The sequence below is a fragment of the Arachis ipaensis genome, chromosome B2 (genome assembly GCF_059453495.1).
Source record: "Arachis ipaensis isolate K30076 ecotype BB chromosome B2, ASM5945349v1, whole genome shotgun sequence".
Lineage (NCBI taxonomy): Eukaryota > Viridiplantae > Streptophyta > Magnoliopsida > Fabales > Fabaceae > Arachis > Arachis ipaensis.
This window is the reverse complement of record NC_142437.1, coordinates 1990913-2003716: the sequence shown is the minus strand read 5'-3', so window position 1 is coordinate 2003716 and position 12804 is coordinate 1990913. Positions and strand designations below refer to the sequence as shown.

At 32.7% G+C, this 12804-nt stretch overlaps 1 protein-coding gene across 1 annotated transcript; it reads left to right on the top strand.

The window, feature by feature from the left end:
- The first annotated feature begins 7692 nt into the window (after positions 1 to 7692).
- LOC107626541 (uncharacterized) lies at positions 7693 to 8879 on the top strand. Its single transcript, XM_016329443.1, has 3 exons — positions 7693 to 8211; positions 8404 to 8642; positions 8786 to 8879. The coding sequence occupies exons 1-3, from the start codon at positions 7693 to 7695 to the stop codon at positions 8877 to 8879; spliced, it is 852 nt and encodes a 283-aa protein (XP_016184929.1).
- Positions 8880 to 12804: the final 3925 nt, after the last annotated feature.

Here is a 12804-nt window from a genome sequence, read left to right as displayed (position 1 = left end):
TAAACAAAAATAATTAAAATTTATTTTATTTAATATTTATTAATTATTATAATAATTATAAATATTAAATAAGATAAATTTTAACTTTTTTTTTATAACATTAAAAAATGAACAAATATTAACAGCTACAAAAATTACACTATTATTCCGCTACAATTAATGCTACCCTGCCACTACGTATGTACGAAAAACGTAGGTGTCCAAATTTTTTCAATCAAGTTTTAATTAAATGATTAATAATATAGAAATTTACTCTCTAATAACCAATTTAATTAAAACTTGACTACATACATATGATTTGTACATGTATACGTAGCACGGTAGCAGGATTCGGCTACATGAGACTGAGTTAGACTATTCTCATGTAATCATGTTTGTATTATAAATTTATAACCCTTTGAACAAATTTAAGCTTTGTATTCTTTTAATAGTGTTTGCTTTTAGATGCTAAAATTGAGACAGAAAGATTAAAATTTAGTATTATAGATTAAAATTAAAATTTTGTCTTGAAATATAAAATTTTAATATTTCTAAAAAGTAAATACTATACACAAAAGATTGAAATTTTTAAAAATAAAAAAATAATTTTATAATATTTTTTAATAATTAAAAATATTTTAATAAATCTTTTTATTTTTATTTTAAACCAAGTAAAATATTAAAACATAACTCAATTATATACACTTTATATTAAACATAATACAAAAATTTAATTTAATTTTAATCTCTTAATTTTTGTCTCTTAATTTTAATCTTTCTCTCAATTGCAATCTTAGAAAGTGAAATATCCAATGCAAGTAGAAGCCTGTTATCTTTGGGGTTGGCATCTTTCTTAGTGATGGCATCCTTCTTAGTAGGGGTGTTTAAAATCGATTTAAATCGATTAAAATCGATCGACCAAACTAAATAAATCGATAACCGAATAAACCGATAATCGAAAAAATAAAATTTTGTAGTTTTTTGATCGGTTTGGTTCGGTTTTCGATTTTAATTCCAAAAATTTGAACCAAACAAAATCAAACCGAACCGATAAACTTAACTAGAAGTTAATTTACAAAACTATCCTCACTTCTACACCTTACCTACCTAAACCCTAATCCATTTACACTCACTTACTCACTCTGAAGAAGAAGCGCCACACACTCCTCTATGACTCTCTCACTCACGCACACAAACTGCTCTCTCACTCACTCAGTGTCAGTCACCACTCTCTTCTCTCTCAGTCACAGACTCACAGTCATTCACTCTTCTCTGCCGTTGCCATCCAACAAAGGGCAGAAACTGTCGTTTTCATCTCGTCGTCCGTCGAAGTCTCACGACATCCATCAGCGTCGTCTAGCAGCTGCGTGCGTTGTGCTCCGTCATCTTCAGTCTCTCCACCGTTGTTCATGGCCCTGTGCCAGCCGTGATACTTCGTCGTTCTCAGTCTCTGCGCATCTGTGGTTGCATCTTCCAATGGAGTCTCAGGTATCACTTATTCATTCTTTGTTCTGATTTCTTGTTTATTATGATTTTTAAAATTTTTAAGCCTTAGGGTTTTTATTTATTTAATTCTGTTTGTAAATTGTGTTTACTTATTGAAACTTGCAAATTCTTTGTTCTGATTCCTTAGGATTTTTTTTTAGGTTTGTTTGTCAATTCTGTTTTATTTGCTAGAATTTGTTGTTATGGTTCTAATTTTTAAAACAATACAAAAATTGAGGCACGGGCCCTGTTATCCTACTTTGAAGATTGAAATTAAAATAAGTTAATGAATGATATTTTAAACAAGTTTTTGCACATGTTATAACGGCTCTCAGTTATCAGTTTCACGTAAATTTGACTGTACCTGAGTTTTCACTGTCCTTATACTATAAATAATTATTAGATATTAATAAGCATATACTAGTATATTCATTAATCTACCTTTTATATATTAAATATAAATAATAATAAAAGTCCATATGAAAATAGTAAAATAATAAAGGTTTTATACTTTAGGTAAGGAATTTTAGATTTAAAATCTTAAAAATGATAAATTTAATTTTTTAATAAATTTGACTAAATTATTATCTAACGATTTTAATTATTAACTTCACATGAAAATAATTATACGTAAGTTTTTATTTTAATAAAAAATATTACTAAAAATTTTATAATTACCATAATAATAATCATACACTTTTTTATAATACATATATTTAATTTAATAAGCAAGAAAAAGAAAAAGAAAGACTGAAAGAGAATTGAGAAAAAGTCAAAAAATAAAAAATAGAAAGAGATGGTGATGTGACGAGTGGTGCTAGTAAATCGTGGTCCTACACTGGGTTTCATTTTCTTGGTTTAAAACCCAAGTTTAATCCACGATTTATGTATTATGTATGTGTCGCCCATGGTAATTTCTGCCACGTTTTTGTTTTATGGTTGCACCTAAATTGTGGTGTTTTTACGTATTATAGGTTCAGATTTTTAAATTTTATGATACAGGTTTCTAACCAACGATTTATTGATTCTTTTTCAGTAAATTAAATAAGTTGTGATGGTTTCATTTGTTTTATATTATTATAGTTTAAAACTTGATAAAAAGCCACAATTTATATAAAAGATGAGAAGATAAAATTGTAGTGAATTAAATTTTAGGATCGGATAATATAATAAATTTATTAATTACTTATTTAGATTAAATAAGTAAATTATTTCAATAAATATTATTTATCAAATAATTTTTTAATTTTTTTATTAGATAAATTAGTGTTCACATAAATTTGTTTATCACTAATTTGAGCAAATGCTTAATAATTTTTATAACTTTATTAAATAATAGTAGAAATTAATTTGTCTAATTTTTTTAATTTTGACTAAGAGTGAGGACCATAGTTTATCTAGACTTTATAATTAGGGACCAAATAATTTACCTTAAACTTAATAATAGTTAGAACTCGTCGTTCTTCCCAATGAATGAGTTTAATTTAGTAAGTATAAAAATTCTTTTCCCATGCCTAACATGCATTGCTAACTCCGCGACACCATATTAGTTCACAGAAAGCAGTTAATGGTGTTTCACATAAACTTGTAAACTTGATTTACCAATGAACATATAGCTTAGCTTACAAGGATTTGTACCTACACAACTAATTAATTATTTTAGGTTCAAATTATTATTGTTTTATTCACTAATATTTTCACTTAACTGATTTAATATTATACATTTAAATTTTTATAATCTTTTAAATTAGTTTCTATATACTTATTTCTATATATAGCCATTTTTTAAAAATTCATTTATTTTATAATAATATTAAAATATTAATATATTTAACATTTATATTGTTATATAAGAGATTAATAATGATTTATGTTATGATAATCACATTGCTAACATTTAAGTGTTTTGGGTGTTATGTCCAATACTTCTTATTTGTCAGGAATTAAAAAGAGCCGAAGGTTTTTAGGTTTTAATCAAGTTGGGTGGTGGGACAGTAGTAGTTTTTTTTTTAGAAGAATATAAACACTTTTATCGGATAAAAATGTTTGTTCAGTTTATTGTTGGTTTGGTTTTTCTTCATACTTAGGATGTGTTGAGATTTTGATTTTTCTTTTAAAAGAAAAAAATTGATGCTAAAGAAAAAGTGAATATCTATATAAGTCTTGTTTCTCTGTCTAAAAATTTTAATATATATCATTATTTCTATGTGTTCATGTAATTAAGAAGAGAGGTTAATAAATAATAATGTGTTCTATACTTTGATCCATAAACACTTACATAAATACAGGACATAATACGATACAGAACATGCAGACACGTGAAATTTAAAATTCTTATAAAACACATGACACTGCATATATATAAAATATAAAATATTTTAGCTTATTCTAAATAGTGGTTTTGAATAAATTTTTTTTATAGATATAATTAAAATTGATGATTTTTTAGTCTACTCTAAGTGTTTTCTGTTTCACTTTAGAACAATAATATTGAAGTGTTGATAAATAGTAAATACATCTTGAAAATCTAACTCAATATGAAATACATGAAGTAGATAATCTGATTTATATTTAAGTGTTACGTTTTTTGTATGTATATAGTCTTATGCATGTGGGGAACTAAGAAAGCTATGGTATATATGAATAAATAATGTCATTTTAAAAAGCAGGTGGGAAGCTAAGTACAAAAAAGGATAGATGTCCAAATTTTTTCCAATCAAGTTTTGATATTTAGCGATCAATAATATAGAATTTAATTTTGTTGGTGCATCTCCTTCCACCATGATAAAAAAAAAAAGAAAAAGAAATAACGTTCTTTTTGTCTTGACAGTATTTTGTTGTTGCATTTTTTTTTGTTATGGCAAAGAAGAAGAAGTGTCTCTTCTGTCATAACAAATAAGAAAATTAAAAACTTTGTTAAAATTTTCTGTTATTATCGAATTTTCGATGGCTATATCAGTATTTTTTGTTTACTGTGACATCACTTTTTTATATAGTTAAGTGATTTTGTCAAATTTTAAATTTTTTAAAGATTATTTTATACTATTTTATCAGAATCAAAATCTTTTAAATATTAATTTAGTATTTATTTTTTTTAGAGGAATATAATTTAAATTTGTATATATTCAATTATAAGTGAGATACAATTATGAAATGACATGTGTGAGTTTTATATTTTATTTAATAATAAATAACTATATGTGTGGTTATTTTAATGTATGAGAAAAAAATACAACTACAATTTTATTTATTAATTTATGACAAATTTAGGAGTGAGAATATTTTCTCCACTTCCAATTTTTTGGAATAAATATTTTTATGTAAAAGTCACGTGTAGCCGCAACTCTCAATTTTTATCATCAATAAATGAAAATTTAATCAATTATAATATCTATAAAAATTATTTAACCAATCAATGAATTTTTTAGAAAAAAAAAAAATCAAAGTTTATCCAACTCTTTTAGTGATGCCCTAAACACATGTTAGTCTAATAAGAAGTGATGATAATAGCTTCATGGTAACCTGCCATTTGCCATATGGTTAGGGAAAATGCTGTTTTATGCAAAGCCAAACCTTATTTGTCAACTAAACCAAAATCAATCTAAACCATACATTGTATTTTGATAAAGAGAGAAGTGTGTGAAAAATAATCGAATAATTATTCAAATCAGTAACAATTTAAAATTGGATATTTTAATCTTTTAAATTTTAAAATACACAAAATAATTTTTAATATTTATTTTTATTAAATAATATAGTCTCTTTCGTTTGTTAGTTACTAACAATAATTTTTGACGTGAAACATTAACTTGTGCACATGTGTGATATGGACAAAGCATATAAAATAATTTTTTAAAAATTTAAAAAATCTCAAAATATTTTTTAAAAAAATTAAAAATTTTAAAATAATTTTTTTGAATTATTTATATATAATTATTTCTAAATTAATAAATTTTAATTTTTAATATTTTTGGTGTATTTATCTCAAATTTAATTATTTATAAACAAATTTTATATATATTTTAAAACAAATAAATTATAAATTAATTTTAAAAGGCACTTTTTTCAAAAAATTAAAATTAAAATAAATAAATTTATATTTATTTTTGACTATGCAAGACATTAATTTAATTTAATTATTGGTATCATATATTCTATGATCATTCTTTAATAATAAAGAAGAGAATAAACTAGCATTATTTGAAAAGATAGGAGAACTCTCATTTAACATAAAAAAATTTTATGTAAATAATTGAAAATATTTGTGCAAATACATATGAAGACAACATTTTAAAATTTGTATACAATGCAAACCAAGTCATCTATAAAGTCAAATGTTTAGTCAACCACAAAATTGATGCAGATGTGATTTACAAAAATATAAAGCTCTTAATACTTTACAATATTTTTTTCTTAGCAAATTCAAATGTTTTGTTCATAATTTTTTTTAAAAATTTTAAAATTCAATTGTAATGTTGCATAAAATTAAATAAGTTTATAGTTAAAATATGTTATGCTATCACAAGCAATTAGCAATTGTCCCAAGAAAATATAGATTTTTTTTTTCACTTTAAAATATTTTTCTAAATTTATTAACTATTAATATCTCAAGAATTTAGGTTATATAAATAAACTTTCATAATTCAATAACGTCTTATCTTTAAGTGTTATTATTATAATCTTTATATCATTTTCATATAGATATCATATGTTAATGATTAAATAATATTAATTTTATGATATTTTAATATTAATAAATAAAATTATGTTTTAGTATATATTTTAATATTTTTTGTATTTTTTATTTATTATATATTTTTAATAATATTTTATTTTTTATAATTTATTTATTTTTTAATTAAAAGTGAGGACCATAGTTTATCTAGACTTTATAACTAGGTACCGAATAATCTAACTTAAACTTAATAATAGTTAAAACTCGCCATTCTTCCCAATGAATGAGTTTAATTTAGAAGGTATGAAACTTAAAAATTATTCTCCCATGCCTAACATGCATTGCTAACTCCGCGACACCGTATTAATTCACAGAAACGAGTTAATGGTGTTTCACATAAATTTATAAATGTGATTTACCAATGAACATATAGCTTAGCTTACAAGGGTTTGTACCTACACAACTAATTAATTATTTTAGGTTCAAATTCTAGATGCTGACATGTTAAAATTCGAAAAAAAGTATTTTAAAAGCATCATTTAAGCAACTTCAAAAGTCGGATGTATCTAGCTGATGCTTCTGATGCTATTCGCTGCAAAGCTTTCCCGACCACTTTGTCAAAAGTAGCAATGAAGTGGTTCGATAGCCTTCCTCCGAGGTCGGTCACCAGTTTCGAGGACCTCTCACGAAAGTTTTTGATGAGATTCTCCATCCAGAAGGATAAAGTAAAACACGCACCAAGCCTCCTGGGAGTAAAACAGGAGGTCAGAGAACCTTTACGAGACTACATGAAAAGGTTCAACAAAGCGTGCTTGGAGATTCAAGACCTGCCCACAGAGGCAGTCATTATGGGGCTAGTAAATGGACTTAGAGAGGGTCCATTCTCCCAGTCCATATCAAAAAGACACCCCACCTCCTTGAGCGATGTACAAGAGAGAGCAGAAAAGTACATCAACATGGAGGAGAACGCCAGATTACGGGAGCCGAGCTGGCGACAGTGGCACCCTCACTTAGCAAAAGAGAAAGAGAGGGAGCCCAAGAAAAAAGAGGAGGTCGGCCCTGACAGGCCGAGGAGATATCACTCCTATACTCCTCTAAAAGTTTTCATAGTAGACGTATATAGAGAAATCTATAATACTGAAAGATTGCCGCCCCCTAGACCCATCAAAAACAAAAAGGGAGGAAGCCACGGCGACTACTGCGAGTACCATAAGGTGTATGGCCACTCAACAAATGATTGCTACGACCTTAAAAATGTGATAGAAAGGTTGGCCAGGGAAGGCCGACTTGATAGATATCTCATAGAAAGGTCGGACAATCATGAAAAAAGAAAACGAGATGATGAGGACAGAAGAGACCCACCACCACAAATCCCCGAGAGACACATACATATGATCTCTGGAGGATTTGCGGGAGGGGGACTCACTAAGTCATCTCGCAAAAGACACCTAAAGCAAGTTTACCAGGTCGGAGGCGAAGCGCCCGACCTCCCAACCATCTCTTTTACAAAAGAGGATGGGCAAGGAGTGATCCTTGGACATGACGATCCAGCGATGATAACCATGATCCTGGTGAATGCCCACCTCCACATATCCTTAGTAGACCAAGGAAGTTCAGCGGACATTCTTTTCAAGCCCGCGTTCGACAAACTAGGATTGGATGAAAAAGAATTAAGGGCTTACCCTGACACCCTGTACGGTTTGGGCGACACGCCAATAAAACCACTGGGATTCCTATCCCTCCACACGATCTTTGGAAGAGGGGAGAAATCCAAAACTCTGAGCGTAGACTTCATAGTCATCGATGTCGAGTCAGCATATAATGCCCTGATTGGCAGAGCTACCCTGAATCGGCTCGGAGCGGTGGTATCTACCCCCCACCTTTGTATGAAATTTGCAATATATGCGGGAATAGCAACGATACGGGGAGACCAGAAATTGGCAAGGAAATGCTACAATGAAAGCCTCAACCTGAGGGAAAAGGGCAGGGAAGTTCACACTATAGAACTCGGCGGAGTAAGAGCCAAAGAAGAGCTGCGGCCGCAACCAGGGGAAAAAACTGAAGAAATACAGGTCGGCAAGGAGGAAGGAAAAAATACCAACATAGGAGTCAGCCTAGAGGAAAACTTAAAGCATAAGTTGACAAAGCTCCTACGAGATAACTCCGACCTCTTTGCTTGGAAGGCCTCCGACATGCCAGGGATAGACTCCGAGCTCATGTCCCACAAGCTCTCAGTGTACCCTGGGTCACGACCTGTCCAGCAGCGAAGGCGTAAGCTCGGTCTAGAACGAGCTCAAGCGGTGGAGGAGCAAGTACAAGCACTCTTGGAAGCCGGCTTCATTAGAGAAGTCAAATATCCAACATGGCTAGCAAACATGGTGGTAGTCAAAAAACAAAACGGCAAGTGGAGGATGTGTGTTGATTACACCGACCTAAATAAGGCGTGTCCTAAAGACCCATATCCCCTTCCAAGCATTGACATTTTAGTAGACTCCAGCTCAGGGTATCAATACTTGTCGTTTATGGATGCCTACTCGGGATACAACTAAATCCCGATGTACAAGCCGGACCAAGAAAAGACATCATTCATCACGCCTAGAGTGAATTATTGCTACGTGGTCATGCCTTTTGGATTAAAAAACGCAGGGGCCACATACTAAAGGCTGATGAACAAGGTATTTGCTCAACACCTCGGGAATCTAATGGAAGTCTACGTGGACGATATGCTGGTAAAAACTAAGGAAGAGACCGGCCTCTTGACAGACCTCTCGCAAGTTTTTAACACCATAAGGCTACATGGGATGAGGCTAAATCTCGCAAAATATACCTTCGCGGTGGAGGCTGGAAAATTTCTAAGGTTTATGCTAACCCAAAGAGGGATCGAAACTAATCCCGACAAGTGCAAAGCCATCCTAGAAATGAAAAGTCCAACTTGCTTAAGAGAGGTCCAAAAATTGAATGGCCGACTTGCAGCCCTCTCCAGGTTCTTGGCCGGATCAGCATTAAGATCCCTTCCACTGTTCTCTCTACTACGAAAAGGATGCCAGTTCGAATGGACTCCAGAGTGCGAAGAAGCATTCCTAGGATTCAAAAGGTTCTTGAGCCAACCCCCAATCTTGACCCGACCTCTAATTGGGGAAGAGCTCGTCCTATATTTGTCCGTAGCAGACAAAGTTGTAGTATCAGCCCTGATACGAGAAGATGAGGCGGAACAACATCCTGTATACTTCACCAGCAAAGTTATACAAGGCCCTGAACTAAGGTACAATAAACTAGAGAAGTTTGCCTACTCCTTAGTAATAGCCTCACGAAGGCTACGGCCTTACTTCCAAGCTCACACAATTAGAGTCCAAACGAATCAACCCATGAAGCAAATCCTCCAAAAGACGGATGTTGCAGGGAGAATGGTACAATGGGCGATAGAGCTATTCGAGTTCGACTTGAAGTACGAGACCCGAACGACAATTAAAGCCCAATGCCTCACCGACTTCATAGCAGAATATGCAGGAGATCAGGAGATCATAGCAAGTGCACCGAACAGAAATACCTTAATTGCCGTCAACTTACCGGCAAGTGCATCGGGTCGTACCAAGTAATACCTTAGGTGAGTAAGAGTCGATCCCACGAGGATTGATGGATTAAGCAACAATAGCGTTTGATAGGATTAGTTAGACAAACAGAAAAGAGTGTTGATGTTCAAAAAGCATTAAACAGTAACTAAGAATATCAAAGACAGGCACGTAAATAAATTGAAAATAAAATATGGGAGAAAACAGTTAAGGCTTCAGAGTTATCTATTTTTCCGGATTAACTTTCCTTACTAACTATTTTAATTATGTAGGATTTAATTTATGGCAAACTATATGTGACTAGACCCTAATTCCTTAGACCTTTCTAGTCTCCTCTAAAATTCATCAACAGCCAATTCCTTGGTCAATTAATTCCAATTAGAGGGTGATGATTAAATTCCAGTTTATATGCCACAAAAACTCTAATTATCCAAAAATAAAAGGATTATATGTCACGTATCCCGTTAGATCCAAATAATTAAAATTTAGGAGAATATGTTTTCAAGCTGTTGTTCAAGTAAAGAGCTTTTCCAAGTTATACAAGAACTCAAATAGAAAGAGGGTCATACTTCCGTTCCACCCAAATTCATAAGATAAAGAGTGAAAACAATTCTTAAATTATAAATCCATGCATAAATTAAAATAGAAAAAGCAATAAAATTAATCCATAGAAATAGACAGAGCTCCTAACCTTAACAATGGAGGATTAGTTGCTCATGATTGAGAGGGAAAAATAAGGATTCAGGTAAAATGTACTCCGTTCCAATCTGATGGCATCAGATCCCCTTTTTATAACCAATCCTAATAAATTTAAAATCTAATATTTAAAATTAAACTTAAAATAATATCTTTTCCTAATTTAAGATTTGAATTTAAATTCGAATTAATTAACAAGTCTTCAACTGATGGGTGGGGACCACTTGATTTGTCCATTCTGCAGCTTCTAATCTGTGTTTTCTGGGCTGAAAACTGAGTTAAAACAGCCCAGAAATTACCCTCAGCGTTTTCTGTCAATTCTGCAGATCGCTCATGTGACGCGTCCGTGTCGTCCACGCGTTCGCGTCATTTGTGTAGATTCCAGTCCACGCATTCGCGTCAGGCACGCGATCGCGTCATTTCAATTTCCTCCATTCCGCGCGGTCGCATGAGCCATGCGTCTGCGTCGGTATTCGCTGGTCATCTCCTTGGCTTCTTCTCTTTCTCTGCAGAAACTTCATTAAATCCATCTGAATGCTACCTAAATTAAATAAAATTGCACAAAACTCAAAATAGCATCCATAGTGGCTAAAATATAATTAATTCTTAATTAAAATCAACAAATTAGATGCAAATTCACTAGGAAAAGATAGGAAAGATGCTCACGCATCAGGCGCCACCAACTCTGGCGCGGGACCTCGCCTTGACCTCACTCCATCACCACAGATAATGGAACTCAATTCACTGACTCAACCTTCAAAAGCCGAGTAGCCAGTATGAAGATTAAACACCAATTCACCTCGGTAGAACACCCACAAGCAAATGGACAAGCCGAGGCAGTGAATAAAGTTATACTGGCAGGATTGAAGAAAAGATTACAGGATGCAAAGGGAGCTTGGGCTGAAGAGCTCTCCCAAGTATTATGGGCCTATCGGACAACATCTCAGTCTGCCACAGGGGAAACACCCTTCCGACTTACCTATGGCGTGGAAGCCATGATACCAGTGGAAATCAACGAACAAAGTCCAAGGGTAATCCTCTACGATGAGGTCGAGAGCACGCGAGGGCACAAAGAAGAACTCGAACTGCTCCCTGAAATCCGAGAACAAGCCCAGATAAGAGAAGCAGCATTAAAGCAAAGGATGACTACAAGGTACAACAAAAAATTCATTCGAAGAAGCTTTGCCCCAAATGACTTAATCCTAATCAGGAACGACATTGGAGTCAATAAATCAGGGGAAGGAAAGCTCGCTGCTAATTGGAAGGGAACATACAGATAATGGAACTCAATTCACTGACTCAACCTTCAAAAGCCGAGTAGCCAGTATGAAGATTAAACACCAATTCACCTCGGTAGAACACCCACAAGCAAATGGACAAGCCGAGGCAGTGAATAAAGTTATACTGGCAGGATTGAAGAAAAGATTACAGGATGCAAAGGGAGCTTGGGCTGAAGAGCTCTCCCAAGTATTATGGGCCTATCGGACAACATCTCAGTCTGCCACAGGGGAAACACCCTTCCGACTTACCCAATAAGTCTAGCCCATTAATCTCCAGTTACCCATCGTAACAGTTACAATAGCTAATTATGGATTAACAGATTCATCATAAGTCAATTAATATGTTAATAAAAACTACAAAGAAACACAATAGCTAATTAACAACTAGTAAGCCACACAATAAAGCCAAATAGTAAATTCAATCCAGGTAAAAAAAAAAGACCCAATTCATTGCAAAAGTTAGTAGTAAGCCCAATTTATCACCAAAAACAAAGGTCCAACCCACTGCAAAATCTATAACCAAGCTCAAATCTACAATGTCTGAGAAGTGTGATCCACCAAAAAAAAAGGCTCTCAGAGACAAAATTGCAGCAACACATGCTAGGATGCCTTTAACAAGAGTAGCTGCTAATGATACTTTTAGAAAATCATCTACTAAAGAAAAAGGGCCTGAAACTATGACAGTGACATTGTCTAGTTTAAATAAATCATCAGATAATAATGAAAGTTATGATAGTGTGGTGGATGAACTATATAAGCCTAGATATGGCGAAGATTCTAGTGAAGAGGAAGAAGTGGTTGTGAAAAAATCAATAGGAAAGATCCCTCAAGTTAAGTTGAGGACTGCAACAGCTTCCAAGCTAATGCAAGAGAGGGGAACAATTATGGTTGAGGATGATGGTATAGTGTGTGTAGACTCGGCTTTAAAGATGATGAATTATTTTTTGATGATATTGCACCATATTCTGATGCTCGAGATGGAGCTTATGATGCATTTGATGGTAGAGACTCATGGCATTTGGAGGAAATGAAGACTTCTCCGAACTCTGAGAATGAGTTGGATAAGGTTAATTTAGATGAGGTCTTCCTAGCGTTCAAAAAGGGAGAAAGGTTTGGGTAT

Excerpts from the sequence above, each read along its gene's own strand:
- LOC107626541 (XM_016329443.1), top strand. The coding sequence starts at position 7,693 with ATGATAACCATGATCCTGGTGAATGCCCACCTCCACATATCCTTAGTA. Across the intron at positions 8,212-8,403 it reads AAAAAACTGAAGAAATACAG|CGAAGGCGTAAGCTCGGTCT; the intron begins GTCGGCAAGGAG and ends CCTGTCCAGCAG. Across the intron at positions 8,643-8,785 it reads TTAGTAGACTCCAGCTCAGG|GGGCCACATACTAAAGGCTG; the intron begins GTATCAATACTT and ends TAAAAAACGCAG.